At 55.5% G+C, this 17,238-nt stretch overlaps 1 protein-coding gene across 5 annotated transcripts; it reads right to left on the minus strand.

Moving 5' to 3' along the window:
- Positions 1–91: 91 nt before the first annotated feature.
- MAP3K12 (mitogen-activated protein kinase kinase kinase 12) lies at positions 92–17,190 on the minus strand. 5 transcript variants are annotated; one of them, XM_005652570.3, is made up of 15 exons: positions 16,943–17,190; positions 6,272–6,443; positions 5,964–6,172; positions 5,458–5,641; positions 5,081–5,272; positions 4,635–4,793; positions 4,332–4,490; positions 3,465–3,573; positions 3,154–3,263; positions 2,910–3,026; positions 2,651–2,788; positions 1,832–2,456; positions 1,580–1,650; positions 1,226–1,496; positions 92–836 (listed from the first exon to the last, which is right to left on the minus strand). In XM_005652570.3, the coding sequence occupies exons 2-15, from the start codon at positions 6,406–6,408 to the stop codon at positions 738–740; spliced, it is 2,580 nt and encodes an 859-aa protein (XP_005652627.1). In that variant the 5' UTR covers positions 6,409–6,443; positions 16,943–17,190; the 3' UTR covers positions 92–737. The 5 variants fall into 5 exon arrangements, with proteins under 5 accessions (XP_005652627.1, XP_084811936.1, XP_084811935.1 ...); XM_084955810.1 differs by having other exon boundaries at positions 5,458–5,864; XM_084955809.1 differs by lacking the exon at positions 16,943–17,190 and adding an exon at positions 9,741–10,922.
- Positions 17,191–17,238: the final 48 nt, after the last annotated feature.

A 17,238-nucleotide genomic window follows, 5' to 3' on the forward strand; every position in this document is an offset into this window, starting at 1 on the left:
AGCTGGAGTCCTCAAATATTGTCTGGAGCTCAAGGCTCCTACTTAACCATGTGAGCCACCCCATTCATTCACCAAGAAAACCCTCAACAGCTGGGCCTGCATGGAGTGGTTATATTTCAGGGTTTTTTCACAGGGGTTACAATATGACAGTCCCCACCCCAATCAGGCACCAAGATAAAAGCAAGGGACTTAAAACAACACCCCAGTTCTTCAGCCTGAGCCATCACATGCTTTCACAATCTCCTGGCCTCCCCCTAGCTCCTAAGCCAGGGCTTAGGCAGAGAAATGGAGGGACAAAAATTATATTGCCACCTGAGAAACCTCAGAGGGGAGGACCCAGCCTTAGCCTCCCTCCTCCCAAGTGCAAAATGTAAACAGTAAACGGAAAACAAAAAAAGTGCAGTCTAAATGGCTCCCTTTCCTGCTTCTCCAGGTTTGGGCAGAAAGACTAGAGAGGAACGCAGGCGAGTCTGGCCTTTCTGTTGCCTCACCACTTGCTGAATGGATCAGGGTGAAGCAGGAAGGGGCCAGTTTGCCCTTACCCATAGCTCTAGGGCAGTACTTGTCTGTCATTTCCACAGCTGCCAGTGTCCCTAGAGTTTATCAGGTGACTTGGTCAGGGGTCAGTCTCCCTTGAGCCCTACTTAAGGCTGGGACAGCCCTGTCTTTGTTGATTATGTGGCGCATATATATTATTTATATAAATATTTCTCTATGTACAAGGCTAAGAGTAGCTTTCATGGAGGGAGGGAGGCTGGGGGCCGCAAGGCGTCACCGCTGTTGGTGGTGTCCAGTTCAGTGCTGTCACAGTCTGAGTCCTCAGAGTTGGGAGGGCCCTGTGAAGAAGAGCAGAAGTGCAGTGAGGGGCGGCTCTGTGCTTGTTGGCAACTAGGTTCCTTGCGGGTCCTTCACTGAGGCCTTTGTAGTAAGCGGCAGCGTGGTGACTATGTTCTCCTGGTTTCAGTTGCTCAGGCCATTCAAGGCACGAGACTCCTAGTTTAAGGATTCCTCCCTGGCTGCAGTTTATAGGTGCTCTGTAGACCTCAGGCCTCTCATGTATCGTGAACATTTGCCCTTTCGTGTGGGCGGAAACAGCATCACAGATAGAGAGGGCCTTGGAGGCTAATGGTACCCATCTTCCTGGCCTCCGCATCTAGCTCCCCAGTAGCTTTCAAATGCCGGGTGTCTCCTCCCTGTCCACGACCTGGTGGTGTCTGTGACTCACCTCCCCTCTGAGTAGGGCGTGGTGTGGGATGGCCAGAGAGCTGGGTTCAGGGCCAGTGACCACCTCTGAAGCAGGTGGGTCCAGTGGGATTTCTGAGCCCTGGGAACACATGTCGTCAGACCGCTCGTCTGGCCGCTCGTCAGTGTTGGTACTGCCGACTTCGGGTGTGCCACTGGGGGAAGGCTCACTAGCTGTGCCTTCCTCCCCGTCTGAAGGATTCTCTGAGCTGAAGGTAGATAGTGACGGGCGCATATTCAGGCCCTGAGGCCACCTGTATGGTAGAGAGCCCCAAGTTAACAGCTTAACTGCACCCAGCTGCCTAGAGAGCCATCACCTCCTGGTTCCATCACTCACCTCTGGCTTGAGGCCAGTTCTACCTCACTGTCCACTTCCCCTTCCTCTTCCTCTGATGAGATGCCACGCTTCTGCAGGAGAGATGAGTGGACTGGTCAGAAGGGTGAAAGGTCATCAGGGACCCAGGATAAGGGAACATGGTTAAGTAGGGAATGACCTAAAGTTCGGGAACCTCACATGGGGAGTAAATTAGGGACTTGCACCCCAGGGAGGAGGAGGAAAGGATTGCTCAGGAACCATCCCATACTTTACCTGACTTCGGGTGACAGCAGCCCTGTACAGCAGTGCAGCTGGCGTCAAGTGCTGGGACCCAGCCCGGCTTCCTCCCCGTCCCGCCGTCCCTTCCCTTCCTGTTCCCAGCAGCCCCACACCGTCACCAGGTCCTACTGGTGGAGGTGGCTCCCCTTTGGCTCCCCCTGGTGAATCCGGGCTGGTGGAGCCAGGTGCCGAGCCCTCACTTGGGGGGGTGTCGCCCCGGGCTGGAGGCGGGGAGCCAGGATCCCCAGCTCCCCCGGTTGCCCCCCGGCCCCTGGCTCCCAGTGCTGCTGTCAGCAGATCAGGGGATGATGAAGACATCTTTCGCAGCAGGAGGTCATGGTGGAGCCCACGGAGGGCTGGAGGGCAGGCTTCCCAGGCTGAGAGTCCCCCTCCTAGCCCCCCTGGGCTTCCTGGTCCCCCAGGTTCATGGGGTGGCACAGCTGCACGAAGCCCAGGCAGGTCCCCACAGCTGCCCTTGGCGCTGGCCTTGCGGTGACGGGTCTTGCCACGGCGACTCCGTCCTGGTGAGGGGGGGCCCTTAGCACACCCAGGAAGCCCCACCCCACTCAGGGCTGCATCTAGTTTGGGTAGCAAAGACTCTGTCTTGAGAATATCTGGCCTGGTGGGAGAGGGAAAGTGGAAGTTGGAGATTAGCAAAGTCATCACATGGAAGTGCTCCCTAACCATGGGCAGTACTAGGCACCTCTCCCATCCAACAGCAGTCTTCCTGGCATCCTCGAGCCCTACTCCTGCCTCTCTAGCATCCCCCTTACCATTCTCGAACCACCGTGTGCTTGTTAACTCTGGTCCTACCTTTTGCTGTGGGGCGACAGCTTCTGCGGGACATTCCTCTTCTTGATGAGCTTCTCCATTGTGTTCCCATGCAGGAGGCCTCGGGAAGGGTGTGACTTCAGCAGACCCGGGCACCTCCGCTCCAAAGCTTGCTCCCTCCTAAAAATGAGACATCTTAGTTGGTGTGACTGGGAAGGGGTCCAGGGCGCAGTGGGATTTCTGGGTCAGGCACAGCTCCGGGAAGGCTGGGGATCTGGTGCTCGAGGGTGTGTTTGGTTACCTGAGCAGCTCTCGTTCCTTCAGCTCCAGCTGCAACATAAGAGCATTAAGTTCCATGTACAGGTTGTTGGCTCTTTCCAATTTCCGCTCATAGTGTTCCCTGATGTCCAAAGCGTGTCTGAAATGGGCAAAAGGGTCCCCAGGGTGAGTTGGCTTTACCTGCTGCCGTAATTATCCTAGTCTCTGAGAACTGGTCCACGGGCCCTGTTGTTGGTGAAATCACCTCCCCAAACACAGGCACACACCTGAGCTCCTCCCTCCTCCGCATCACCAGCTCTTCCTCTAGACGGTGCAGACAGGTGCCTTCTGACTTAATTTTTTCAAAATGCAGCTTTACCTCTTCGCGCCACTCTGCCTGGGGGTGGAGAGACGATGAGGGGTGAGGGACATGCCTCCACCCCGCAGACCTGTAGGAAGCCTCTGCAAGTGCCTGCACTGCTGCAAACTGGGGCTCTGGAGTGAAAATCCGCACTCCTTCCCAGCCTCCCCTCAAAGGGCATCGTTATCTTTGCAAAGAGATGGAGCTGAGGTATTCCTTTTCCTCCCCACAGCACACCTGGGACTTAAAGTAAGTCTCCTGGGGTGTGGAGAGCACATCTGCTGAGGCGATGTCCAGATGCAGCAGGATCTGTCGGAATGATGGACGATTTCGTGGTTTGCTGTTCCTGGAGGGAATGGAATTGGGGGAAAGGAAGTTCAGGGAGGACCAGAAAGGAACTCAAAACACCCTTTGCCAAAATGGGTCCTGGAGAATCCAATCCTAGAATGTATTCTGTGACAAAAGAATTCCCTGGTCTACTATCTAGGAACTGTCACCAGCTGTCCTTACCATGTCAAAGTCCTACAGTAAGGAAACCGACTTAATCCTATTTTTCCATCTGATTTGCCAAAACCTTTTTCTGAGTAACTCCATTAAAAGAAAGACACTTTGGGAAACGCCGAACCAAAGATCAGAAATCTCCCACCTTCCTTCCTGGTCTAGGTTCCAAATAAGGGTCCAGGGCCTTTGCCTCCGGCGCTCTGAGGCCGTCTGCTGGAGGCATAACCAACCGTGCTCAGCAGCTGCGCTGGTCCTTCACAGGCACTGCGTAGCCGCCCTCTGTATCACACAGTATTGTCCCTAGGACCAGGCAGCCGGACCCAGAATCCTCAACAGGGATGTCCCTATGTTACGGATAAGGTTCACAGGGGACACTGCTTGCCCAAGGTCACGCACCATTTGTGCACCCCCTGGTCGGTCCAGCTTCTCTCAGTTTTTTTCTCTTAGTCCCTTTGATCCACATTCTGAATCCTGGAGTCTTGGAGAGCCATTTCTGAGACCTCTGTCCCCTTTTCCCTGTTCAAGATTGTGGGCCTGGCTGCCTGGTCCTAGGTACTGGCTAACCACCAGCAATGCTTCCTGGCGTGGCCAGGCCATCCTTACCAGCACTGGCGGAGCAGGATTTTGAAGCCGTCTGGGCAGCTAGAGGGCACAGGCAGATGGAGACTGTTGCTTCCCACGCCCCAGATGATGGCAGAGGAGTCTACGTCTTTGTAGGGGATCTCACCCGTCAGCAGCTCCCACAGCACCACACCGAAGGACCTAGGGATGAGACGGCGTGTCACTTGGGAGGGGCTTCCTCCAGGGGCCCTGGATCATCTCACTTCTCACTTGTACTCAGGCCCTGGAAGGACCCCACCCCCACCCCGGCCACCTGCTGTCCTCAGTCCTCATCCTGGCTCTCACCAGATGTCAACCTTCTCAGACACAGGCTCGTTGCGGATCACTTCAGGGGCCATCCAGGCTACTGTCCCTGCAAAGGACATCTTGGTGCTCTTGTCACTCAGCTCCTTGGAAGTGCCAAAATCGGAGATCTTCACCACATCGTCGTACGTGATTAGCATGCTGGTAAAGAGTGCAGTCAGCTGGGCGCTGGGCCCCTCCACGCACCTCCTCTGGGTGCAGCAACGCTACCTTTCTGTTTTAAATTATTTGGGACACCCAGGTGTGTGGGGGGTGGTTCTTACCACGGCCCTCCCAAAACAGGACTGTCATTTGGGGGGGGTGCTGAGATGGCCACATGGACTAGGACTTTTAGGGGCTGAAAGCAGGGAGATGATGACACTGACCTGGGTGGGGACACTCACAGGAGACTATGCACAGCAGCTTCGCCCTGCCTCTTGCTTACTCACTTGGGGGACTTGAGATCTCTGTGGATAATCTTGTGTAGGTGCAGATAGTTCATGCCGCCAGCGATGCCCATGGACCAGTCAACCAGTAAGGAGGGAGTGACAGGGCGGCCAGCCCGCAGCACCTCATACAGCTGGCCCTGGGCGCAGAACTCCATAAGGATGCAGTAGCAGGGAGCCTGGGTGCACACACCCCTGGGGGCCGAACACAGTGGTATGAAGGCCCCAGCCAGCCCAGTGCCCACCTGACTCACACCTGGCACCCCTGTTCCCCCTCACGCCATTTTGGCACTCCTTGTAGGAAGGGTGCGGCAGACCCCTGCTGCCCGAGGCAGTCCCTGCCCTCAGCACAGTGCCCCTGGCCCCGCCCCAGATCTTACTTGAAGGTGATGATGTTGGGGTGCTTCAGCTTTCGCAGGTGCTTGATGTCGGTCTCCTTCAGGTCCCGTACCTTCTTCACAGCCACTTCCTCCCCATGAAAGCGCCCCAGGAAGACAGCGCCCTGGGCCCCTGAGCCCACCCACTGCAGGTCCAGGATTTCCTCAAAGGGGACCTCCCAAAGGTCTGTGGACAGGAGGCACAGTGGCACAGGCTCAGAGAGCCCCGCTAGGGGCCTTGTAATGATCAGGCACAGGGGGGAGCACGGAGTTGGCCAAAATGACTCACGGAGGGTGAGGCCGACAAGTAGCTAAAGTGGGCCGAGAAGACTAGGTCTGAGGGGACAGGGAAGGAAATGAATGGGTGACCTAAAAAGAAGCTGCCGATGGATGAATCAAGGGGCCGGGCTCTGGGGAGAGAAAGGGTCATCCGGTGACTTGGGTGGGACGGTGCAAACAGATCTCAAGGAGACGGCGGTGGGAAGGACCCCCTCGAGGGCTCGGCCTACCTTCCTGCTGCTGCTTGTGCTCCGTGGAGTAAGCTTTGCCAATCATGGTCCAGACCGGGCGCAGGCAGCCGAAGAGGCCTTCCAGGAAGCCACTGCCGCTCTGGCACTGTAGCCGCACCTCATCTGCTCGAACTCTGGATGCCCGACTCTCAGGGGACCCAGCGGCTCCCCCTGGGCCCCCTGCATCCTGCTCGTGGAGCTGCAGGACACTGTTGGCAAAAGGCTCAGGGGGCGGCTCTCCACCTGGGGAGGGGCTGGGCCCGCCCCCGCCCTGCCCCCCGAGCGGCACGACATCTCGAAGTACACACTGGGTAGGCGTCAGGTCCTTCTCGGGGGTGCAGTCGGAAGTGTCTGGGTCCAGCTTGCGCATGGACGCCTCGCTTAACGTGGACACGAAACCCCCAAAGGAAGGAGAGGGTGTGCGGGTCTCATGGAGGCAGGCCATAGCCTCGGGCCTGGTGCGGTGGGGAGCGGTGAGCCCTGTGGGAAGAAGGAGAGAGGGGCGTCCAAGCCACAGGCGCCCCAGCTCGGGATGCGCACCCTAGAGGCAGAGGCACAGGTTGGGGAGCTGGACTCGCAAGAGCCCTGTTGGAAATAACACGTCAGCTTCACCCTCTGGTACCCACCCGCGCCAAGTTTCACCTGGGACCCATCGTGGGAAACCTGACACACGGCCTCCCTCTGAAGCATCTGTTAGTAACACAAGTCTTCCTTACCCGGGTATACAAGTAACACACCTACGTACCACTCTCGGGTAGATGCGGCTGACGGCCCTGCCCAGGTACATACCGGGAAAGTACATCTCAAATTCAAGCGAGGTAAAGACGAGTTTCACTTGAGGCTCACAGGCACACACGTGTCATATAAGGGTCTCTCGGAGACAACACGCCTTTTTCTCTGAGCCTCAACCTCAGGCACACCTGGGCCTCCCCCAGAGTGAGGCGCACACAGGTGACACGGGTAGGCCTCAGGGCCCCTCGATCAGTCTCATGCGTGTGAGGCCCAGACATTCCTGGGCCTGGGCCTCACACTCACGTACCCAACACATGACACTTCTCCTCAAGCACTCGCAGGGCTCACATCTGGGGCTCCCTCTCGGGTGGTGTTCTCGGGTACACACCTGGGACTCAACAGCGTAACTGACAACTGTAACCAATCCATTGCATTATCTGCCCAGCACAGATGAGGGACAGAGGCAGAACCGTCCAAGCAGGATCAGACACTGTGTCAGGACAAGCTGTGAGCCCACTGCTGCATCTCCCCCAGCCCTCCCATCTGCCCAGCTGCTCCCCAGGGGTCAGTTAGAGAAGGTCCTGTCTCCTTGTCTCCTCCACTGCCCAAACCAAGATCCAGCTTTCCGAACAATGGGGATTTGTCCCAGTTCATAGCTGGGTGCTTTCTAAAAGGCAACCATTTAAAAATCTGAATCCTGGAGTTCCTGCTCTGGTGCAGTGAGTTAAGAATCCAACTGCAGGCATTCCCGTCCCATCATGATACAGTGGTTAATGAATCCGACTAGGAACCATGAGGGGGCGGGTTTGATCCCTGACCATGCTCAGTGGGTTAAGAATCCAGTGTTGCCGAGAGCTGCAGTGTAGGTTGCAGACGCAGCCTGGATCCCGTGTTGCTGTGGCTCTGGTGTAGGCTGGTGGCTACAGCTCTGATTAGACCCCTAGCCTGGGAACCTCCATATGCCACGGGCACAGCCCCAGAAAATGCAAAAAAAAGACAAAAAAAAAAAAGAATCCAACTGCAGGAGTTCCCGTCGTGCAGCAGAAATGAATCTGACTAGGAACCTTGAGGTTGTGGGTTCGATCTCTGGCCTCAATCAATGGATTAAGGATCCAGCGTTGCTGTGAGCTGTGGTGTAGGTCACAGACATGGATCGGATCCCACTTTGCTGTGGTTCTGGATTATACCCCTAGCCTGGGAACCTCCCTATGCCACCAGTGCAGCCCTAAAAAGCAAAAAAAAAGAATCTAACTGCAGCAAGCGGCTCCAGTAGCTGTAGAGGAGCGGGTTCAGTCCCTGGCTTGGTGCTGTAGGTTAAAGGATCTGGTGTTGCGGCAGCTGTGGCTTGGATTCTATCCCTGGCCCTGGCCCAGAAGCTTCCACATGCTGTGGGCTAGGCCAAAACAAAAAATACAAACAAAAAAACACCCCAAACAAACCAAAAAAAACCCCTCAGTCCTAGCCCTGCCTCTGTCACTTACTGGCTGGGTGATCTCAGGCAAGCTGTATTTGAGTCTCAGTTTTTCCAACTGTACAAAGGGATAAACCAGCTATCAGGCACAAAGTACATTCTTCAGCCAATACTGATCTTGTCCAGGGCCTGACATAGTGTCACCCATTTCCCTCCACACCTAGTCAGGTACCAGATCCTGAGATATAAGGATTACTGTGGACAGCAGTACCCTCTAACTCTTCAGCATGGTGGGGTCCTTCCTTAACCCCCTGCGCCAGACCCTCTGAAGCCCAAGTGGAGAGGGGTGCCAGGAATACAATAAACAGGGCTCGGGGCGATGAGTCATGTGCACCTCTAATGGGCTCAGCTCCTGTAACACTTCACTTCCAGGCTTCTCAAAGGCTTTCTCAGCAGCTGTGGGGTTGGCCTGGCATCTGAGCGTTTAACAAGCACCTCAAGTGATTCTTATTATGCCTGCCACAATCGGAAAGCTCTGACCCAACGCCCTTCCAGGCCCTCTTCTCTAGTTCCATGGTGCTGCCTTAATTCAGGCCTCATTAGCTAAGTCACCTGGCCCAGGACAACTACCAAGTTCTTCCAAGCCCCCCAGCTCAACCCAGTCTCCACCTAGCCTTTAGAAAGATCTTTCTTTTTTTTTTTTTGTCTTTTATCTTTAGGGCCGCACCGCTGCATACGGCGGTTTCCAGGCTAGGGGTGGAATCGGAGCTGTAGCTGCTGGCCTGCGCCAGAGCCACAGCAACGCCAGATCTGAGCCAGGTCTTCAACCTACACCACAGCTCATGGCAACACCGATTCCTTAACCCATAGCGAGACCAGGGATGGAACCCAAAACCTGGTCAGATTAGTTTCCACTGCGCAACGACAGAAACTCCAGAAAGATCTTTCTAAAGCACACATTGGCCAGCACCTCCACTTCTTCAAACCCTCTAGTTGCCCTCACTGCCCTTGTTCCTGCAGCCTCACTTCCATGCTCTGGTCGCTTCCAGCCTCATCTCCCGCTGCTCTTTGTTCTTTGGGGTTTTTCTGCTTTTTAGGTCCGCACTCACGGCATATCAAGGTTCCCAGACTAGGGACTGAATCGGACCTGCAGCTGCCAGCCTACACAACAATGTGGCGTCTGAGACATGTCTGCAACCCACACCACAGTTCACAGCAATGATAGATCCTTAACTCACCAAGCAAGGCCAGGGATCAAACCCAAATCCTCATGGATACTAGTCAAGTTCATTACCACTGAGGCACTATGGGAACTCCTCCCAATGCTTTTGTTACCCAGGCCATATTGAACTAAGCCTGCCACCAAGCTACATCAGGCGTTTGGGCCAGGGCACCTAAGGAGAATGGCTAACTCGCATGGAAGGCTTACCGTGCATGTTAGCCTCTATTATAGGTGCATTAGCTCATTTAATCCTAAAATCTCTTTCTCCCATGACAGAGGTGGCAAGTCTAAAGAAGTCTGACCAAGGTGACTTAGCTAGAGACTCAAGCTCCGTGGCCAGTCCTGCTAAGCCTGGAAGACACTTCTCAAGTCCCATCTTTAGTCTTCCTCCCCGACCCTGCGGCTGACTTACCATCCCTTCCGAGGTGGTACAGCCCCCTGTGCTTCCTCCATCATGGCTCCCATTACCCTGGAGGCATAGTGCTGTCCCGCGGGCATCCGGCTCCTCTGAGAGCCTAGACCCCTTGCGAGTGACGATGAGGAACGGGATCCCAGGGATAACAACAGCACCCAGCGCAGAGGAAGGAGTCCAGTAAGGTGCAATCACTGCCCTGCATGCCCCAGAGGACGGTCCTAAAGACCTGACGTTCACTACTTATTGCATTAGTTCCCTCGCTCCTCAGAACCACCCCGGGAAGGAGGTATTATCACTGGCCCCCTTATATTCTGGAGAAAACTGAGGCTCAGAAAGCTGAAATCCCAGCCTCTGACTCCCCAACATATCCCGCCAGATATTGGCGGCTTCAAGAGGTGAGACGCACGCAGCAAGGCAAACGACAGGTCAAAGTGACAATTCGCTAGAGAACGTCGGCTGTACGCCCCCAAGCCGGGACTCCTTTCGGGACCACTGAGAACGAAGGCCTGGGCTCTTGGCCACTCCGAGCGGAGAGGAAGGGGTTACGGCCCCATCGCCCCCTCCTCCTTCCCGACCTCCTTCCCGGCCGTCACGTGGCGCGGAGGTGGGGGCGGGGGCCGGGCGGCAGGAGGAGGGGGTCCGGGCGGGGAAGGGGAGGGGACGCAGCGGGTTGGGGGAAGCGCTGGGCGCTGCGGCGTAACCATGACGACTGGGCCCGAGGCAGCGCGTGAAGTCACCGGGATAAGATTAGCCAGGGGTCACGTGAGAGGCGACGGCGGGGGTGGGGCTGCGCCCGGGCCCCGCCCCTGACCCAGGCAGGCCCACGTGCTAGCTGTGGACTCGCAGTCGGGGACCCTCGACCCCAGCGCCTCTGTGTCCCTTCCTCCCCGGGCCCGCCCGGGTCCCTGCTTGCAGGCAGATCCTCGGCCGGCGCGCCGAGTCGAGGGAGAGCTATTTGTGGTGGAGGGAGGGAACTTGGGTTGGCATTGGGGGTGCGGTGCCACAGAGAAAGCAGGAAATGGGGAGACAGGGAGACCGGACACAAGGCAGGCAGGGCCAGAGGAGGAGGCCGTGGTTGAGGGAGAAACAGAGGAAACAGCGCGAAGCGCAAGAAGAGTCAAATGTGAGAACTCTGGACTGAGAAAGTGATTTGAGAAAGAGGAGATTGAAAAACAGACCTGCGCCCTCCCCAATTCCTTTTCTATTTAGAAGCTGAGCTCTGAGTAGGCGCAACACCTGGTCTCTTAAAGAAAAATTTCAGCCTTCATCGGGTATGTGGAGACTAGGAGGCTTAGGCATAGAGAGGGTGACACGCTCAGAGACACTTTTGAGCTTCCCTCCAGGTCCCCAGGCCTCCCTAGAGGTCCCTCCGGTATCGAGGGCCAGCAGCTAGGGAGAGGGAAAGAAGCCATTTCACGTGTTTGTTTTTGGGGCAGTGGAAGCAGCTGAAGAGATGGGACGAAGAGAAAGAGAGGGAACCTAGCCAGGCTCGACCCACCTCCTGTGTTGAGGCTAATGACAGTTCTTCCAGATTGACCTGAAGGAGTGTGTGTGTGTGTTTGGAGGGGGGGATGTTGGAGGGGACTGAGGCTCCAGGGAGTTAAGAGTAAACTGGAGATTCCTCTCTCTCAACACACACCCTCTCTGTGTCAGTTCTTCCAGACTGACCTGAGGGGGAGAGAGAGAGTGAGTGTGTGTGTGTTTGGGGTGGGGGGGATGTTGGAGGGAACTGAGGCTCCAGGGAATTATAGAAAAACTATAGAGATTCCTCTCTCTCAACACACACCCTCTCTCTGTGTCCTTTATCTCTGACCCGCCAGCTGTGTCCCACTGCCCCCCAGCTGGGCCTTGGCGCCAGGGCTTTGGGGGGATAGCACGGCTAGGAGCCCCTGGCCCAGACATTCGGTCACCCAGGGGGAGGGGAGCTGTCTCCCTGGCCATCAATTATGCAGAACATGGGGGAAGGGCAGGGATGTGGCAGGAGGGGGTGGATAGTCCTGTCAGTCATTCTGTCAACCATATTTACCAAATGCTCACTGAGCAGAACTCTGGTCCAGATTGGGTGAGGGGACAGAGTGGTCCCTCAACTAGGCATCTTTCAGAGGAAGAGGCTCTTTGGACACCCTGCGAGGTCCCAATTCAGGTTCAGCCAACAGATCCTCTCTTTGCTAGTGGTCCCCTTCTGGAGGCTGGAGGGGTGGAGTGGGGGCAGGGAGAAAAATCCCCTCCCCCTTTCATTCTTCCTCCCAGGTTCTCCTGCGTGAGATGCTGGAGGCCTGTGGCTAGGCACCTCTCTCTCTGCCTCCTGTTCTAGCAGCAGAATCTCAATGCCAAGCTTCCCGTCTGGCTGTCTGGGGGGCTCTACTGAGAGGCCATCTGTCTAAGTCTTGGGCTCTTAAACCGAGCGCTTGCCCCTGACCTGGACCTTACTTTGCCCTCAGGAAAGAAAGATTCCACTCCCTTGATTTGGAGTGGAGGGGATATCCTCACGGGAAAGCAGACCCAAGACTCGGCACATCCACCTCGCAGGCTTTTGAGATCCTGAAGGAATAAAGGACTCTGACCCCTCCTGGCCTAGGCTCCCAGCCACTTGACTGCAGCTTGTTTTTGTTTAGCTTTTTTTTTTTTTTTTTTTTTTTCTGGTCTGTTTGCCTTTTCTAGGGCCGCTCCCACAGCATATGGAGGTTCCCAGGCTAGGGGTCTAATCAGAGCTGTAGCCACCGGCCTACGCCACAGCCACAGCCACGCCAGATCTGAGCCGCGTCTGTGACCTACACCACACCTCACGGCAACGCCGGATCGTTAACCCACTGAGCCAGGCCAGGGATCAAACCCGCACCCTCATGGTTCCTAGTCGGATTCGTTAACCACTTCGCCACGACGGGAACGCCAATGATTTTGTTTAACTTTTACAGGATCCACGCTCCTCACCCCAGGATTATCCCCAGATGGAAAGAACTACAGTTTGTCTTTTGTGCCCTCACGAGGGGGAAGTGCCTTCCCCTGAGAGCCCTGGGGAAAACTGGAGCTCACCACTAACCCCGGGCCCCCGCCTCACAGAGGTTCAGCCCCCGAGACCCCCTAGCTGCCACTGCTTCTTCCTCTGGTGGGGCGGGCAGTACTATTTAGGAAAAAAGAACCAGGTTTGGATTTGAAGACATCAGGAGCTAGAACTCCAGCTTTGCCATGAAGGAACGCAATCCCTCCGAGACTCCCAGCCTCACTTTGTGGGGTGGTGAGGGTTAAGTAAGATGCTGTAGGGACGGCCACAAGCACAGTGCCGGGCCCCTGGCTTTGTCTTTCTGCTTGGCTGGACACCAGGTCTTTCTCTGTGGATTCTAGAGAGGTCATCTCTGACCAGGATGGAGACGTGGTCTCCCACCTTCTGTATCTCCAGGACAAATCTTGATTTTTCAGGTCTCAGGGGAACCAGGTCACAATGGCAGTGGTGGGTTAGACGCCCCCCCCCCCTTTTCTCTGCACATCCTTAGATCCACCTCTGGGCTGATTCTCTGTACCTCATCCTCACCCCCTGGCATCGTCATCCAGGATTACCCCTCAGCCCAGAGGGGGAGGGGAGGAGCAAGGTATGATGGGTCACCGGGGTCCCCCACTATTCAGGACCTCAGGAGGACCTGGAAGAAGTTCAGTGTGTTTTAACCAATTGTTCCTGAGCTGGATGTGCATTTTAAAAGATCTGGAAGGATAGGTACTGATGCGTAACAGTTTCTCAGTAGGTGGAATTGTGGGTATTTTATGTTTTGGGTGGTTTTTTTGGTCTTTTTTTTTTTTTTTTTTGGTCTTTCTAGGGCCACACCCACAGCATATGGAGGTTCCCAGGCTAGGGGTCTCATCAGAGCTGCAGCTGCGGGGCCTACGCTGCAGCCACAGCAATGCCGGATCTGAGCCGTGTCTGCGACCTACACCACAGCTCACGGCAACACCGGATCCTTAACCCACTGAGTGAGGCCAGGGATCAATCCTGAGTCCTCATGGTTACTGTTTGGGTTCATTACCGCTGAGCCACAACGGGAATTCCTGTGGGTATTTTAAAGAAATTTAAAATTTGGGAGTTCCCATCGTGGCTCAGCAGAAATGAATCTGACTAGCATCCATGAGGACACAGGTTCGATCCCTGGCCTTGCTTAGTGGGTTAAGGATCCAGTGTTACTATGGCTGTATGTACGCCAATGATTACAGTTCTGATTCCACCCTAGTCTGGGAACCTCCATATGCTACAAGTGAGGCCCTAAAAATACAAAAACAACATTTTTTTAACTCTATTTTAAATCGGAAAGAAAATTACAGAGTGCCTATCCATTCCTATCAGCTAGCCTTGGACAGTGAGCTACAGAGGTAGAGTGGGTGGCCTGAGAAGTAGAGAAGTTTGGTTGAGGTCCTGTCTCTGCTCCTGACCAGCTGGGCAACCTGGAGTATGAGGCTTCTTAGCAGACCTCAGTTGCTTCCTCTCCTAGTGGAGACAGTAGTAACAAAATCACACAGTGGCCATGTGTGAATTGGAGTGTAGGTAAGAATGAAGGCTCTGGGTCAGACAGACCTGGGTTCAAATATTAAACTCTTGGCACACACTGATTTTTTTGCTTTTGAACAGATTATTATTATTATTATTATTTTTTTTTTTAGGGCGGCATATGGAAGGTCTCAGGCTGGGGTTGAATCAGAGCTGTAGCCGCCAGCCTGTGCCACAGCCACAGCCACACAGGATCCAAGCCGAGACTGTGACCTACACCACAGCTCACGGCAACGCCGGCTCCTTACCCATGAGCGAGGCCAGGGATCGAACCCACATCCTTATGGATCCTAGTGGGGTTCGTTAACCACTGAGCCATGACAGGAACTCCCCGATTACTTCTCTCTCTCTCTCTTTTTTTTTTTTTTTTATCTTTCTGCCATTTCTCGGGCTGCTCTTGTGGCACATGGAGGTTCCCTGGCTAGGGGTCTAATCAGAACTGTAGCCACTGGCCTACACCACAGCCACAGCAACTCGGGGATCCGAGCCGCATCTGCAACCTACACCACAGCTCACAGCAATGCTGGATCCTAAACCCACTGAGCAAGGCCAGGGATTGAACCCGCAACCTCATGGTTCCTAGTCGGATTCGTTAACCACTGAGCCACGACGGGAACTCCCCAGATTACTTCTTTTAAGTTTCCGTTTCCTCATGCCTAAAATACAGATGATGATCACACTGCCTCTTAGTATTGTTATAAGCAGTACTGAGATAATCCCCAAATAAGTTCCTGGCCTGGTACCTGGCACACAAGGAGGGAGCTCCCTATAAACATTAGCAAGTGGAAAGCGCCTAACAACCGGTAGTAGGTTCTTATAAACCTGTGTCCCTCCCTTCTTTCCTCTCCACAAAGCGAGGCAGCCTCCTTGGCTTCCACCAAGCAAGAGGCAGCTGGGATGGTACAGGTGGAAAGGGAGTTGGACAAACACACGGGATTAAAAAGGAGAGTGAAGAAGGAACCAAGAAAAGAGCTCTTTATCCTAGAGGAGCCTTAGTCCTCTCGAGAATAGCGCCCCTGCCTTCTCATCGCCTTCCCCCAACACGCAGATGCCCATAGTTCTTCTGGGAGCAAAGGAAGCAGAAAGACCCGTGTCCACCGCCTGGTGAAGCTCCCATGTCCCCTGCTGGTGTCATCTCCACACTATCCTCCTTCTGCCCCAATAAGGACTCCTGGCAGGGTTGATTCCCTAGTTCCTTCTTTCTCCCAGCCCAGCAGGGTGAGGTGGGACTACACGTGATAAGCCACTGGGCAAGTCCAGAGCGGTGGGTACTAGAGTTTAGGGTCCTCTTCCTGGCAAAGCCAGGCTAGCACATCATCACCTCTAGGGGAAGGACTGGGAAACAGCAAAAGGTTTTTAGAGGGTTTCTGCCATCCTCAGCTGTAAGGACACCCAGGAAGTCCTGAGCCACTTCCTGCTTAAACTTCTTGCCTCCCCTGCCCATAACTGGGTTGAATTAGGGGTGGATGTTACGCATTTTCACTTGTGCTGGTGTTGGTTTTCCCAGCATCACCTGGGTCCCCGCGGTGAATGGATGGGTGGCAGCCTGGAGCAGGCAGAAGTTTTTTCCCATCCTTAAGTATTAGATAGGGGAGAGCAGGCCCTAAAGCTGAGAGGAACTTCAGCATGTGGACAGGAAGAGCCAGGGTGCACTCAGGCCCTTCCTGACTGCCCCCGACTCCCCTTCCCTTGGGGTGACCCTCTGGCTGAAAAAATGAGAGCTCCCAGAGCCATGGAATCCATCCTCTGAGTTGGAAGGAAAATGGTATTTAGAGAGACCCACAGGGTGTAATGGGAGAGAACCCTGGTGGGAGAGAGACCCTGGGTGCGCCTCCACCTGGCTGAGGACCCCTGACCCCTGCTCCTTCCAGAAGGGAGCAGGTAATGGAGCTCAAAGATGGGACTCTTCCCTCAATTCTAAGGGACTCCCCATTATTTCCTTCCACTGTCTGTAGAGCCTCTGGCCCTTTCTTTTCCCTCCCCTCAGCCAAGGCCATGGTTCCCAGGAGTTTTAACTCTGTGCAAAGGATTCTTGCTTATTTTTAAACCAAGGAGTTTGATCAGAGTGTAGGGAAAAGGGAGGAGGCTCGTGAAAGGGCTGGTCCAGGGACATGGGTTAGGGGAGGCAGAAAAACCACATAAGAATGGGGGAGGGGAGGATGACCATCACCTGGGCATCCAGGAACAGGTGCTCACTGCCTATAATCCTCAGGTGCAGCCTGCTAAGTGTGGGGGGCAGGGAGTTGGATGGGGGGCACATGAGGCCTTGTCCATCCTTCCCTTTCCTGAGGGGCCCAAACTCTTCCTCCTTCTCTCCCCCCCCTTCTTGAGGTTGAGTGGGAGGAGAGGAGGACGCTCTCTTTCCCCCTGTCCTTTAAGTCTGTTCCCCAATCATCCCCCCACCCCCACCCATACACTCCTTTTCAGCTCTGGAGGCCCTTAGCCTCCAAGCTGGGCCGCGGCATCCCTCTGCTTGGTTCCCCTCCTTCCCATCCCCACAGGCGTCGGGTCCAGGTCCCCAGTTCCTCCATCCTCACAGTCTCAGCATCCCTGCGCCACCCTCCCCACACCCCGCCACATCTGCATCCCGACCCTCCCTCGGCACCCAGGTCCCGGGTCTCGGACCTATCCCTACCCCCAACCCTCCACAACTCGGCCCGGCTCTCACCTCGGGGGCTCCGCGGCCGCAGCACAAAAGGCGGCGCTGCTGCAGCTCGGCTCCGGATGCTGCTCCCGCCTCCTCCTCCTTTTCCTCCTCCTTCCCTCCTCCCCCCGCTGCCCTCAACCGGACCAGGGGCGCTGTCACAGGCGATGCTCGTGCGGTGTCCGGGAGCGCGGGATGTCAGCTTCAGCTTTCTTCCCCCACCCCCCGACCCCAAGCCCTGTCCTCACTCGGCTTGAACTCCTGCTCCTTCCAAGGCCCCCGCCCCCGGCCCCCCGGGACGGACACGCCCTGAGCGGGGG

This window comes from Sus scrofa, chromosome 5 (genome assembly GCF_054392235.1).
Source record: "Sus scrofa isolate SSC_HxYL_T2T_F1_AM1 chromosome 5, Sscrofa_HxYL_maternal_Yorkshire_Landrace_v2.0, whole genome shotgun sequence".
Taxonomy (NCBI): Eukaryota; Metazoa; Chordata; class Mammalia; order Artiodactyla; family Suidae; genus Sus; species Sus scrofa.